The sequence below is a fragment of the Neolamprologus brichardi genome, chromosome 3, assembly GCF_056152115.1.
Source record: "Neolamprologus brichardi isolate AB-2024 chromosome 3, ASM5615211v1, whole genome shotgun sequence".
NCBI classification, from domain to species: Eukaryota; Metazoa; Chordata; class Actinopteri; order Cichliformes; family Cichlidae; genus Neolamprologus; species Neolamprologus brichardi.
This window is the reverse complement of record NC_142106.1, coordinates 55,434,366-55,446,022: the sequence shown is the minus strand read 5'-3', so window position 1 is coordinate 55,446,022 and position 11,657 is coordinate 55,434,366. Positions and strand designations below refer to the sequence as shown.

Here is an 11,657-nt window from a genome sequence, read left to right as displayed (position 1 = left end):
GTGCTTACAGTCTGAGGAGATTGTCCCCAACACCACAGATCACATTCGCAACACTGTCCAGTGATGCTGCATCTCCCTGCAAAGGATCATCTCCTCCTCTCTCAGGCGCCTCACAGCCATCACCTTCTCAAAGACCTTTCTCTTTGTCCGGAGGTCAGCAGCAGCTACAGTTTAAAACCATCAGATGGGAAAACATAGTAGCATATTATGATTCAAGAACAAAACATTCAACTACTGCTCAGATACTGGGAGTTTGTTTAAAAAGGATATTTAGAAATCAAGAGCTTACGTTCACTTGTGCTCTGCCAGGGCCAAACGTCGGTCTGGATGAGGGCATCACTGGATACGATTTGCTTTGTTGGTTCAGCGAGCTTGTTGTAGTCGTCAACAGCAGCCGCCAAGCGTTTCTTCTCATCTAAGATGACCTTGTGAATTCTGTGTCGCCTCTTGTTGCTATCTGTAAATAATCATAAAAAAGGAACACCTTCACATAATGTATATATTTACATTTTAATCTACACTCATCAATTTGTTTGCTAGAACAAATCACATCCAGCTTAATCAAACCTGGATCTGATTTTATTCTGTTTACAAAGTAGCTGTACAAGCTGTACAAACTGAGCATCAAACGGTCCGTTTCAAAGAAACTGTGACACCATTTTGTCTGTAAAGACTTTGTGTTCGCACTCTGATGATGACGACAAGCTCCTCTATTCGTGCCTGCAACGCTCCAAGGCTGCCATCAGTTTGATCCGTTTCTAAGTGAGAGGAATATTAATCAGAATACAGGATGAGTAACAGTCACCAAACTACAGTGGACTCTGTAATCACTGACTTGATGATATTCATTATAAGACATCTGGAGCCTTCATGTGCTGCATTATCATGAGATAACAAGTATGTTGGTGTTCAGGTTTATAAAACCAACTAGTACGACGTCACTTCAACCCAGGTCCAATCCAATTTGATCAAACGCAACAACTCTGCCATCAATTGTGCTTTTACAAGGCTTATTTTTCATTGTTTGTTGACACTGTCAGAAAGATCTTAATTCTAAGTTCTTTAATGAGGCCCTGGTGGGTCCTGTTGTTATACACGAGTGCATTATATTGAGACTCACCTTCAGCCCATTGCTGCACATCGGCCACCCATTGCTGCAGTGTGTCGACATCCACTCCCAGCTCATTTCTGCTCGCATTCAGGCTCTCCACTTGTTCTCTAAGGATCCTTATGATCTAAGAATACATTAATAAATGTCATTCATATTGACATTTTTAGAGTACTGGTGTTTTTCCCCCATTGCCACACACATTAAAATGGGTGTTGAAAAAATGACGTTTAGATATCTCTGGCTCAAAGTGCGGCCCAGTTGTTCCACTTTCCTTTTGTTCCAGCCCAAAGCCAGGAGGCTCAGCATGTCTGTTCGCCCTGCATTTCAGTTAGTATACAAATAAGAATGAATGAGCAGGAGACTGAGTGGAATCTCACACACAGACACACGCCTGCTTTAGACATGTACTTCGTTGTGATGGCCGCTCTAGACAGGAAACTGTTTACTTGTTCCACCTCCTCTCCAACTGTAGAACCAGCCCCATCCTGAAACGCACCTCCCCATTTGATCTATAGAAAGGAGGTCACAATACATGACTGCTGAATTCATTCAACCTTATAACAAAATGTCTTAAACGTATCCAAGACTACAAGCTGCAGTATACCTCGCATATCCAAGTGTGAGCTTTTGCATGCATGACGGAGAGAAAAGGATGCATTGACAAGAGGTTCCTCAGCTCAGGGCACTGCTGAGCCACGTTGGTTAAATATGGGAAATATTTACAGGCCACATCGGAGCAAAGGAACATAATATGTCCTGGGATGCTAGCTGCCAACTTCTTCTGGAGAAAAAGGGGGTAAGCAAAGATCTCCCCTCGAAACATGTTCAATGCAGCTAGGAGGACTAACAGCAAACAAACAGCTATTTCCATGCCCTCTTCATCCAACTTCCCAGTGGACTTTTTGGTCGACTCCTTTGCTGCAGTCCAAGATGAAGATCCGCACAACCCTTTCCCTGGGACCTATACACTCAAAGACACGACGTGATTAACTTTTTTAACACAAATGCAAAAGAAATAGCTGAATGAGCCTTAAGTCACGTTCACACAACACCTCATAAAAACCATGTTTTTATTTTTTTTAAATACACATGGTGACAAAATGAAGTATGCATTAAGATAAAGTCAAGTAAATAGTATTACGACAACACCAAGAGAAAAACAAAATAAATATCCACCCATCCAAATATGTATCCACACACACAGGTATGTGTATATGGTTATGGTGTTAACGTCATTTTAACAAGATTAATGCTGACAGCACTGATATATGTGTGTATCTTACATCATTTGTGTGTCTCTGGATGTATTTCACAAACTCAGCAACTTCCTCATCTTTTTCAATGAAGACACCTTCAAAGTTCGCCTGCTCTGAAGTGCTGAACGAACACAGTGACAGTTGTTTGAAAACAAACATCAAAATACAATTTTTGTTCAAATCCATATTTGATTTATGTACAAAATGCATTTGATTGAAAGCGATAAAGCTTGCGGTTTCCATCAACTGACACGGCGAGCATGTCTGGAGTGCAGGCAGGGCAGCTAAAGCATGGCTCCTTGCACATCCTGTCCACCTCAAACTTTACAGCACTCCACTCCAAGAAACTTTTACTGAAGGCATCAGCTGATATTCTGCCAGTCTTTTAAGTAGAGGACAAACAACAGAATATTCAAGGACAGTCATCATAAACATTGATTTGCACAATTTCCTTAAACTTGACAAATTTAGAAACTCACCCTTCCAAAATGGGCTGTTCTTTCATCCAGCACTTTTACAAATGCCTTAAGTGACATCCCTGGTGCAGCTTCTTAATGTCATAGAAAGACTGAAAGACATCCATTGAAAACAGGGTGCAGAAATTTAAGGTGCCAGGCCAATATCCACTACCCTGGAAGTCCTTAACTGAGGGGGACCACATTAGGTCACAGCTGGTGCAGCTCACCACTGGCAGTGCAAGGTTATAACGGTCTTTAGGAAGGATAAGGATAAATCCAGTCATGGCTCAACAAAGACATTCATTTTTTTCATGTTGTGAACATTTCATGTTGTTTTCAAAGCGGTCTGGTAAATCCAGATGACCTTTGACAGGTACCCACATATACTGCAGGCCGAGGGTAATTCAAAACAATGTAGCAATGTACAATTTGCACTAAAACCTGCAAACACATCTATTGTGTATGTACTGTGTGACAAAAGAGCAACTTACCATTTATGGTTACAAGAGCCACAATTGCACCGGGTGAAACCTCAACGTTACCTGCTGGGCAGTCACACACATGGTCTGGCCTTTGCACAGGCAACAGCCGAACTAACATTAAAACACACAATATATATAAAAAGAATTGGAAATTAAATGATACACAATAAATATACAATAACAGCACACTCATAGTACATAGAAAGAAATGCATAGGACTTAAAAACCGTAACTATTGGCTTGTGAAACTCTGATGAAGGCTGCAAAAACCCTCCTGTTACTGCCTCTCTGTTGTGCAGGACAAAGGGTGTGTGAACTGCAATATCACAGTCAGCACAAAGAAATGGAAGAGACAGTCAGTCCAGACACCTCACAACTACTTGTTTGCCACACTGGCACACACGGTGTGACTGTGGATCCAGAGTAGCTAACATATTGTCTATAAGACAAGGCCTGGCCTCTTTCCACTTTTGCGAGGACACCATGTTTCTGATCTCCCAGTGAGTAGCAGCTGACTCAGACGACGTCTCACAAGTCATGGCTGCGTCCTCTTCTCCATCCTCCAACAGCTGAAGGAGCTCCTGACGAAGCACCACAGTTCCACACACTAACAGAAAAGAAAATAAAGAAACTCTTCCACAAAGTGAAAAACACTCTAGGCAGTATGTTTCTTAGGACTGCACAAAAGCCCTGCCTAACTCAATTATAACAACAAATATAAAAGTAAACTTTAAAAAAGGAATCACAATATATAAAAGAAGGTAAAGTACCTTTTGTTGGGTTGACACTGGCAACATAACAAGGTTCTTCACGTGGACATTGATGCTGATCTGCAGACACTGGGGGGGAAAAAGAGATTGAAGAATATTTACTTACTGAAATTCTTTGGTGAAAACAAGTTGTGAGATAAAATCAATGGTTGTGAGAATACTGACCACATGGCATGCAACTTCTCATGGCACCTCACGACACCTGCAAGTTAAAAATTGACTCTCCTCTTTTGCCACACGGCTCTCGCCATGTGTCAACTCCACACAATGAGACATGCACAAGAATGTTGCACATTCTCTCTGAAAAATTCTCCAGGGTTTCTCTTGGAGCAGCTTCACTCCAAACCTGTAACCCTGTGTCAAAGAAACATCAGTCAGTGGTTAAATGTTAAGATTGTTCAACTCCCAGCTCCACCCAGAGCCTGTATCCTTGCCTGTAGACAAAACCCTGTAAGTTAAAACAAACTTCACATTTGCAAACAGCTGCAGCTCATAAGAGTAATAAAGTATTCAGCATCACAGAGACAAGTATCATTTCAGGTTTATTCTAAATCATTAAACCTCTACTTTTTTGCCATAATTTGCTCCAAATCATCAATCATCTCAACCTAATCCCACATTGTAATCAGTGACTTTCCTTAAGTTTGTCACTCACTTATTTCATCACTATGAGCTCAATAGTGGTCAGATAATGAGCCCCATTTTAACTATTCTATAACCCTGCACATCTGCTCAGTTGTCACTTTTCTGTCTGTGCTGAATCCTTTACAAGCACTCTTAGAGAAACATTAGCAGTAGCATCCTAGGTCAGGCCTGGGTCACCAGATTCCAGAGGTGCTGTAAAAGGTCATAAAGTTAACACTCTGCTGTAAAAGAAGTAACACTGGTTTCAACACAGTATGTCTCTCACACTGTATTCACATCTCCACTGTAATATTCACATTTCTCAACAACACAGTGTAATTTCATCACCAACATACAGCCTGTGAACACAGTTTCCTTCACACAAAAACTCAGTAATCCTGTGGTAGAAAAACATTATTAAGTTGTGTCCTGCTGTAAATCACATGATCAAATCACATGATTAACCCTCTGCTGTAGAAAAGTAATGTAAATGTTAGCGCTGCGCAGGTGTGTACACACTTTCTCACAGTGACGTCTGCATTGTGAGTAATACAGGATCATGAATAACACACTGCTGGTAAATTCACAGACACACAGAAAATTTACAGCTAAAAGCTTAAATTTGCAGAGTTCACACAGTCATGTGACCCAAAGTTTCCTCCTCTGGTCTCCTCCTGCTCCTGCAACAAAAGACACACACAGAGATACATCCACCCCTTTGTCACATCTGGGTGGGGGTTAACCTTTGCACAGTGGTGTTAAGTCAGTCAAGTCAGTCAACTCTTGTCAGCTTTCAGCAGTCCAGTCAGTTCCCCATTTTTTCACTCATTTTTTATTCATTTATTCATTCAGTGCTGATAGTGGAATCTATCGTCACATTTCGTTTCCACCCTCAGCAATATGACGCCATTTCAAAAAAAGAAAAAGAAGTTAGACTGGATTACCGCTGAATCCTTTTAGACAGGGACTCGCTTCCTAATTGTCCCAATAAGTGGCTTTCTCCTGAACCCATTTTAATTTTGGAGAAATTCACTTTGCAACCATTCCCGACAACATGTTGTGTAGTTCTTCCCTTTCAAATGTTCAGATGTGCTTTTAATGACAGAGATTTAGCAACAAACTTTTAGTGCACTGTGAAAGTAACAAATTAAAAAGGAAAAAAAAAAAGAAAGGCCTTGTTAAGTCATGACACGTGTTCTTCATCCCAGGAGGGGAAATCACACCAAACCTAACTGGCAGGTTCAACTTTGCAACAAAAGACAAATCATCAGCCAGATTAATCTCAAACATTCATCCACACACCTCACAACATAACCCCGTTGTCTCATCACATAATGAATTTCTTCTCATGTAATCAAATGTGTGCCATGTTAAAACTTCTTCACACACCAGAAACTCAACAATCAGTTCACTGTCACGGTTCGCTGGAGGACTCACACGCAGGACTCAGAGGCATGGTATTTATTACAGTTCCACCAGGTGTATATACAAACAGTGCAGGGGGGTAGTGCTATATACAAAGCAGTGACAGGGAAAAAGGCTCTGGGGAAATCCAGGTAGGGAAAAGACACTCGCTCCTCTTCTGACTCTCTCCTATCGTGACCACTCTCTCCAGACACTCACACAAAGGAATCCGCTCGGGGAATGCAGGGTCGGGTCCAGGGGATCGATGTACAGAAAGAAACACACGTCAGAGGTTTTGCGCAGGGAAGCAAAAGAGAACTTGCTCAGAGCCGGGCTGCACTGACGCGAGTCACACACAACAATCCAGGAATGAGTAGAAGCCACTCCCTGGCTTAAATGCTGGCTGCACTGATGAGAACCAGGTGTTTCCTCTTCAGAGGGGCATGAGTTCCGCCCTGGCGAAAGAGCGAGCAAGAGAGAGAGAGAGAGAGAGAGAGAAAGAGAGAACTACTAGTCAGCGGCCTGCTGATCCCCTGGCCGTGACACTCACTCATTCAAGACCCCTCATCAGCATCCTGTTTTCTCCTCAATCTTTGGGCAAACACACTCATATATTAGGGCTGATATCAGGGCTGCACAAGTTCTTTGTGTTTGTGATCATGAATAATATAAGTCTGCCTGTTGAAGATCATGTTTGCTACATTATTATGTCATGTTATTGTTCTGTATTATATTCACCTTTCACCATCCTTTCCCAGCCCCCTGTTACACCATCCATACAAAGCCAATCTGACTGTGGCCCAATGTGTTTGATAGTTTGTGTTGGATGAATAGATTTGACAGACTTGGTTCTCTCACGCTCCGTTTTGCGAAACTATTTTTAAATCCCTGTAGAACTGGAACCATGTAAGCTAGCACAATAATTTTTTTTGCACATGAAACCGGAGGAGTTGTACTTACATTTTATGCCATCAGCTTGTCCTAATTCATGGTTTCTTTCCACATATAGCTTTGCAAAAACAGCATAAAAAGCACTTGCAGCAACAAAAACACAATATTCCAGAAACACGCTTTGCCGATCTGATCAGCTGTTCATAACACTTCCTACGTTGGAATAGACGTCAGCGCGAACTATCGCGTGTCCACCATTACCTGGCCAAAATTGGAAGTGACTTTTTTTTTTTTTTTACCTTTGGGGCCTTATAAGCCTGTACTGGTGTTTTTAAAAGTTATGTTTGACTTCATACTTTTCTGAATAGTTTCTGGGATGCTTAGAACTCAAATTGCACTGCTGAAAATAGTTGATTTTGATGCACATGCTGCTTTCTTGCAAATTTGCATTATAATATTTATTTTCATTTTTTCCAGCAGTATATAAAAAATGGTGTTTCTCAAAAATAAAACTATGAAGACACTCAAAATAAATTTCCTGTTGTTAGAAACTATTTTGTGCAACTTTTTTGTATTTACAGTTTTGAGGAACAAACCTCTTAAATTTCTCCAACTTGAAATATATGCCTAAGCAATATATTTCTTTGCTTAGGCTGCTGCCCCTGCGACCCGGCCTCGGATAAAGCGGATGAAGATGGATGGATGGATGGATGGATAGAAATATATGTAAAAAACAAAAACAATTTTTTTTGTGGTTTATTGCACTTTTTTGCAATTTATGTAGTTATTATAGACTTAATGCATAAATACTATCAAAATTTGGGCTATAACTGTTATATTGATGTACAGCAACTGGAAATGCTCCCAGAAATGGAACTACAGCATGTGAAAATATAAAGATAACTCTGGCGGACTTGGTTCTATGGTAGGTCTTAAAGGGTTAATATAGATTTTCAATGCAGGCTTTTGGTGAGCCGCTGGGTTCTGTGTAATAATCAGTGTTGGGTAAGTTACTTTAAAATAGTAACTTAGTTACATTATTAGTTACTTCTATCAAAAGTAACTCAGTTACTTCAAGTTACTCGTTACTTTCAAAGTAACTAGTTACTAGGGAAAGTAACTTTGGTTTTACTCAGAATTCTCTTGTTAATGTGTTGCTTCCATAACTTTGCCAGTCTTCTAGCTTGCTTACTTGCAACAAGTGCACTGTGCCACCTACCAATAGAAAGGAAAAGATAATACATATTTCCACGAGAGAAATCCCACGCCTGGACCGTCATTGACTGCTGCCATGATTCTAGCCTACGTCACAGCGTCATGTGCGCCTTTTACATCCAACACAAAAAACTGCAGTCGTGGTGCTTTCGATTGTACTCAGAACTCGGAAATTCTGCCTTCTGAATAGGAAGATGTAGGTAACACCAGACTGCAGATGAGCTGCATACAGGGCTGGACGGGGACAAAAAATCGGCCCGGGCATTTTGACTAGAGACCAGCCATTATAGGAAAAATTATAAAGCCTTTGAATGAAAACAAACGCTGTTGTGACAGTGATGTTCACTGTTTTGATGGTATATATGCATCAATCGTTTGTTGTAAGATTCAGATAATTATTTTTTAAAAGCTAGACATTTTAAATGAGAATAAGAAAGAAAAGTATTTCTTTGTGCCCACCTCTCCCTGTTAATGCCCCACCTGGCGCCTCTGGCAAAACTTTGCTAGCTCTGCTCCTGCACAGTTACCAGCTGTCAGCTACCTAAAAAGGATCCTGGTGTTATTTGTCTCTCAGAAACAGTTCATAACTTCCCTTCAACTCATTTATGTCACCTAAAAGGTAAACCTGTTTCTCCATCACCTGTTCAGCTCTGATGATTCAGTAAGGACATCTCCTGGTTTCATGTTTCCCTCTCACCAGATAAACAAACCGACATCATGACCAGCAGCTTTACAGCTGTGGCTCCAGCAAACATCAGCTGATACTAGAAAATAATATTAAATAAATTCTAACAACAGCTGATCAAGCTTAAACGTGCTGCTGTTGTTTAACGCGACATCGGCTGGTTTCCTCTTTCTGGCGCAAAATGGGCGATAATCAAACAAGAGAGCCGATCAGCTGATCATTGATCAGTTTTCAGGATTGAAGTAGAAACGGGAGAGGGAGGGGGGAGAATGAAAGAAGAAGAGGCAGCTGTGCAGCAAAGACACAGAATAACTCCAGCTTTGTGTCTTTTTCAATGTAGCCGAATTACGGGACAAACTGTTCCTTTTCACCTCAATAAGAAATGCGTTGGTAACTCTAATAACTTATGAACAAAATAAAGTTTAACATCGTTAACACCATAGCACCCACCCAGCTGTATAGAAACTCCGTCATGCTAGCTAGTACGCAGTACGGAAAAAGTCAGAATAACAAAAATAAACTCCACCTAAACTTGGTTTATATCTGACCCAGATAGACTGCAGGTCATAACTTCTTACCTGAAGTTCAGTTCACACTTGGACCGGCGGCCGCCTCGGGTCTCTTTTCCTTCTCTTCCACCTGCTGGCCTCCAACACTTGCTAATGTTATTGAATCTGTGGAAGCTCCGCGATAGCCACCACACGAAGTAACGAGTAACGACCCTATCTAAATCCCAGTAACGACTAACGCGTTCCTGATTTTGGCATAATAACTAGTTACCGTGCTCGTTACCACAATAATAACGTAGTTACTGTAACGCGTTACTTAATAACGCGTTAGTCCCAACACTGGTAATAATCATCTCAGCATTTTACAATAGAAAAGCTCTTTATTAGCTCTTCATTTATTGTTATTGTACATGAAACAAAGAAGCTGTGTTTCTCATTTGATGTTAGTTTCATGTTCATCATGATCATTTTCTAAAGAGCTGATATTGAGACCATTTACTGCACTGGCTGCACATCCTGTCTACATTTCTCTGTATGTACTGTGTTTGTCTTTGTTGTCTTTTCATATTTCTCCATATTTACACAGACAGTGAACAGCAGTAGATCTACTCTTCATCTGTTTTATCCCCAGTGAAAGACATGAAGTAGAAATGGTGTCATTAGGAGAAGAACAAGTACGGCGAGGAGGCAGCAGCTCTTAAAGATGAAACACAGCAGCTTAGCCCTGAGCTCAGAGAGCTTCACATGAAAAAGCTCCTCAAGCAGATCATGTCAGAGATTTGTCATCAACAGGAGGAACTGTTAATATCTTAGAATGAAGGATGCTTGTCAGCTGGATGAAGAAGGTTATTTAATGGCAAACGTTCACATTGAAGTCAAATTGTTGTCGTGTTGAACAGATTCATGTACTGATCGTCTCCAGAATGTTAGAAGAGCTTCAATGAATCATTAGAAACAACTTACAGCTGCACAGTTGTGTCAAACCAATCTTTGTGTCATTGTGGGATTTTTTTGTTTCTACATGTGACACACGTCTAAAACATGCACACAATTTGAACACAAAACAGGGACTCATTTGTTACCACAGCCAGATGCTGAAAGACATTTACTTGTAGTCCTGTGTCTATATATATGTACCATTATTAATAAGATCTTGTTGATTCCTGTTGATCCGACACAGAGAGTGGACTTCAGACAGAAACCGTGGAAGAGATTTTAGAGGCCGTGTGTGGCAACAGGAAGTTTCTGTATGTTTGCTGATCTTACATGTGGAAAACAACACGTGATGTTTCTGAAGTTCTACAATGATTGCAACTCTCGCATTTAAGTTCATTTCATTAGACAGTTAAGTTTGAAACAATAAGTAGTTGAAATATTAAGAAATAATAAATAATACATAATAAATAGTAATTCATGTTTGTTGATTAGATTTATATGTTTAAATGTGTTATTTGTGCTAATTGTGCAATTAGATAGGAACCTTTTCTAAAGTTGTGTTGTGGCTAAGAGGGCATTTTATGGCTGTCACACTCAGCAAGCTAATTAAGAGACGAGCCACGAGGTTTGCACGCCTGCAGAAAGATAAATAAAGAGTGCCTTTTTTGGACCTCCCCACCACGTAAAAATGAAAGTTTATTCCCTTTGAGTGAGGCCAATGAGGTAAATGTTTTGTTTATTATCGTTGTATGTAAATGCGCGAGTGTTGCGTGGTATTCAAGTGCAAAAGCCACAGTGTGAAGTGTAATGTGTACTTTATTGATCATTTTGTTGGAATGTTTCGTTGTATATAATGCTTAAGGACTTTAGTAAGAATATTCATTTAAGTTTGTATCTCCTCTTAGTTCTGACAGCATTGTATCAGCTGTGGATGGACATCATTACATGTTACACTATGGAGCTACCAGCCCAGTATATGTAGCCCACAGTAGATGGAGACATCAAGCTGGACTGACAAACATCAGGACTCATGTAATCCCTACATGTGGACCTTTCACAGATGATCCAAGTGCAGATTCAACTCTGCATTACATTTGACTTCAGCTGTTACACACTTTCATTTTCTAGCTGTGTCACTTCCTGCTTTTTGGATCAGATAGTTTATCCATGTCCACAAATGTTTGGCTGCATATTTGTATCATCTATATTTTCAGTCTTCATACAGCCGATATTTCATGTGAACTCCAATCTGCCACCTGCCATCACGTTTTCAGGGTTCATTCAGTGTTGAAATGTAGGACAAACAGCAGCACATG

At 40.5% G+C, this 11,657-nt stretch overlaps 1 protein-coding gene across 1 annotated transcript; it reads right to left on the bottom strand.

Annotated features, from left to right (window-relative positions):
* Window positions 1-624: 624 nt before the first annotated feature.
* Window positions 625-2,903, bottom strand: LOC148105896 (uncharacterized). Its single transcript, XM_087838414.1, has 7 exons — window positions 2,847-2,903; window positions 2,574-2,749; window positions 2,395-2,491; window positions 1,503-1,620; window positions 1,337-1,428; window positions 1,121-1,235; window positions 625-758 (listed from the first exon to the last, which is right to left on the bottom strand). The coding sequence occupies exons 1-7, from the start codon at window positions 2,901-2,903 to the stop codon at window positions 625-627; spliced, it is 789 nt and encodes a 262-aa protein (XP_087694540.1).
* Window positions 2,904-11,657: the final 8,754 nt, after the last annotated feature.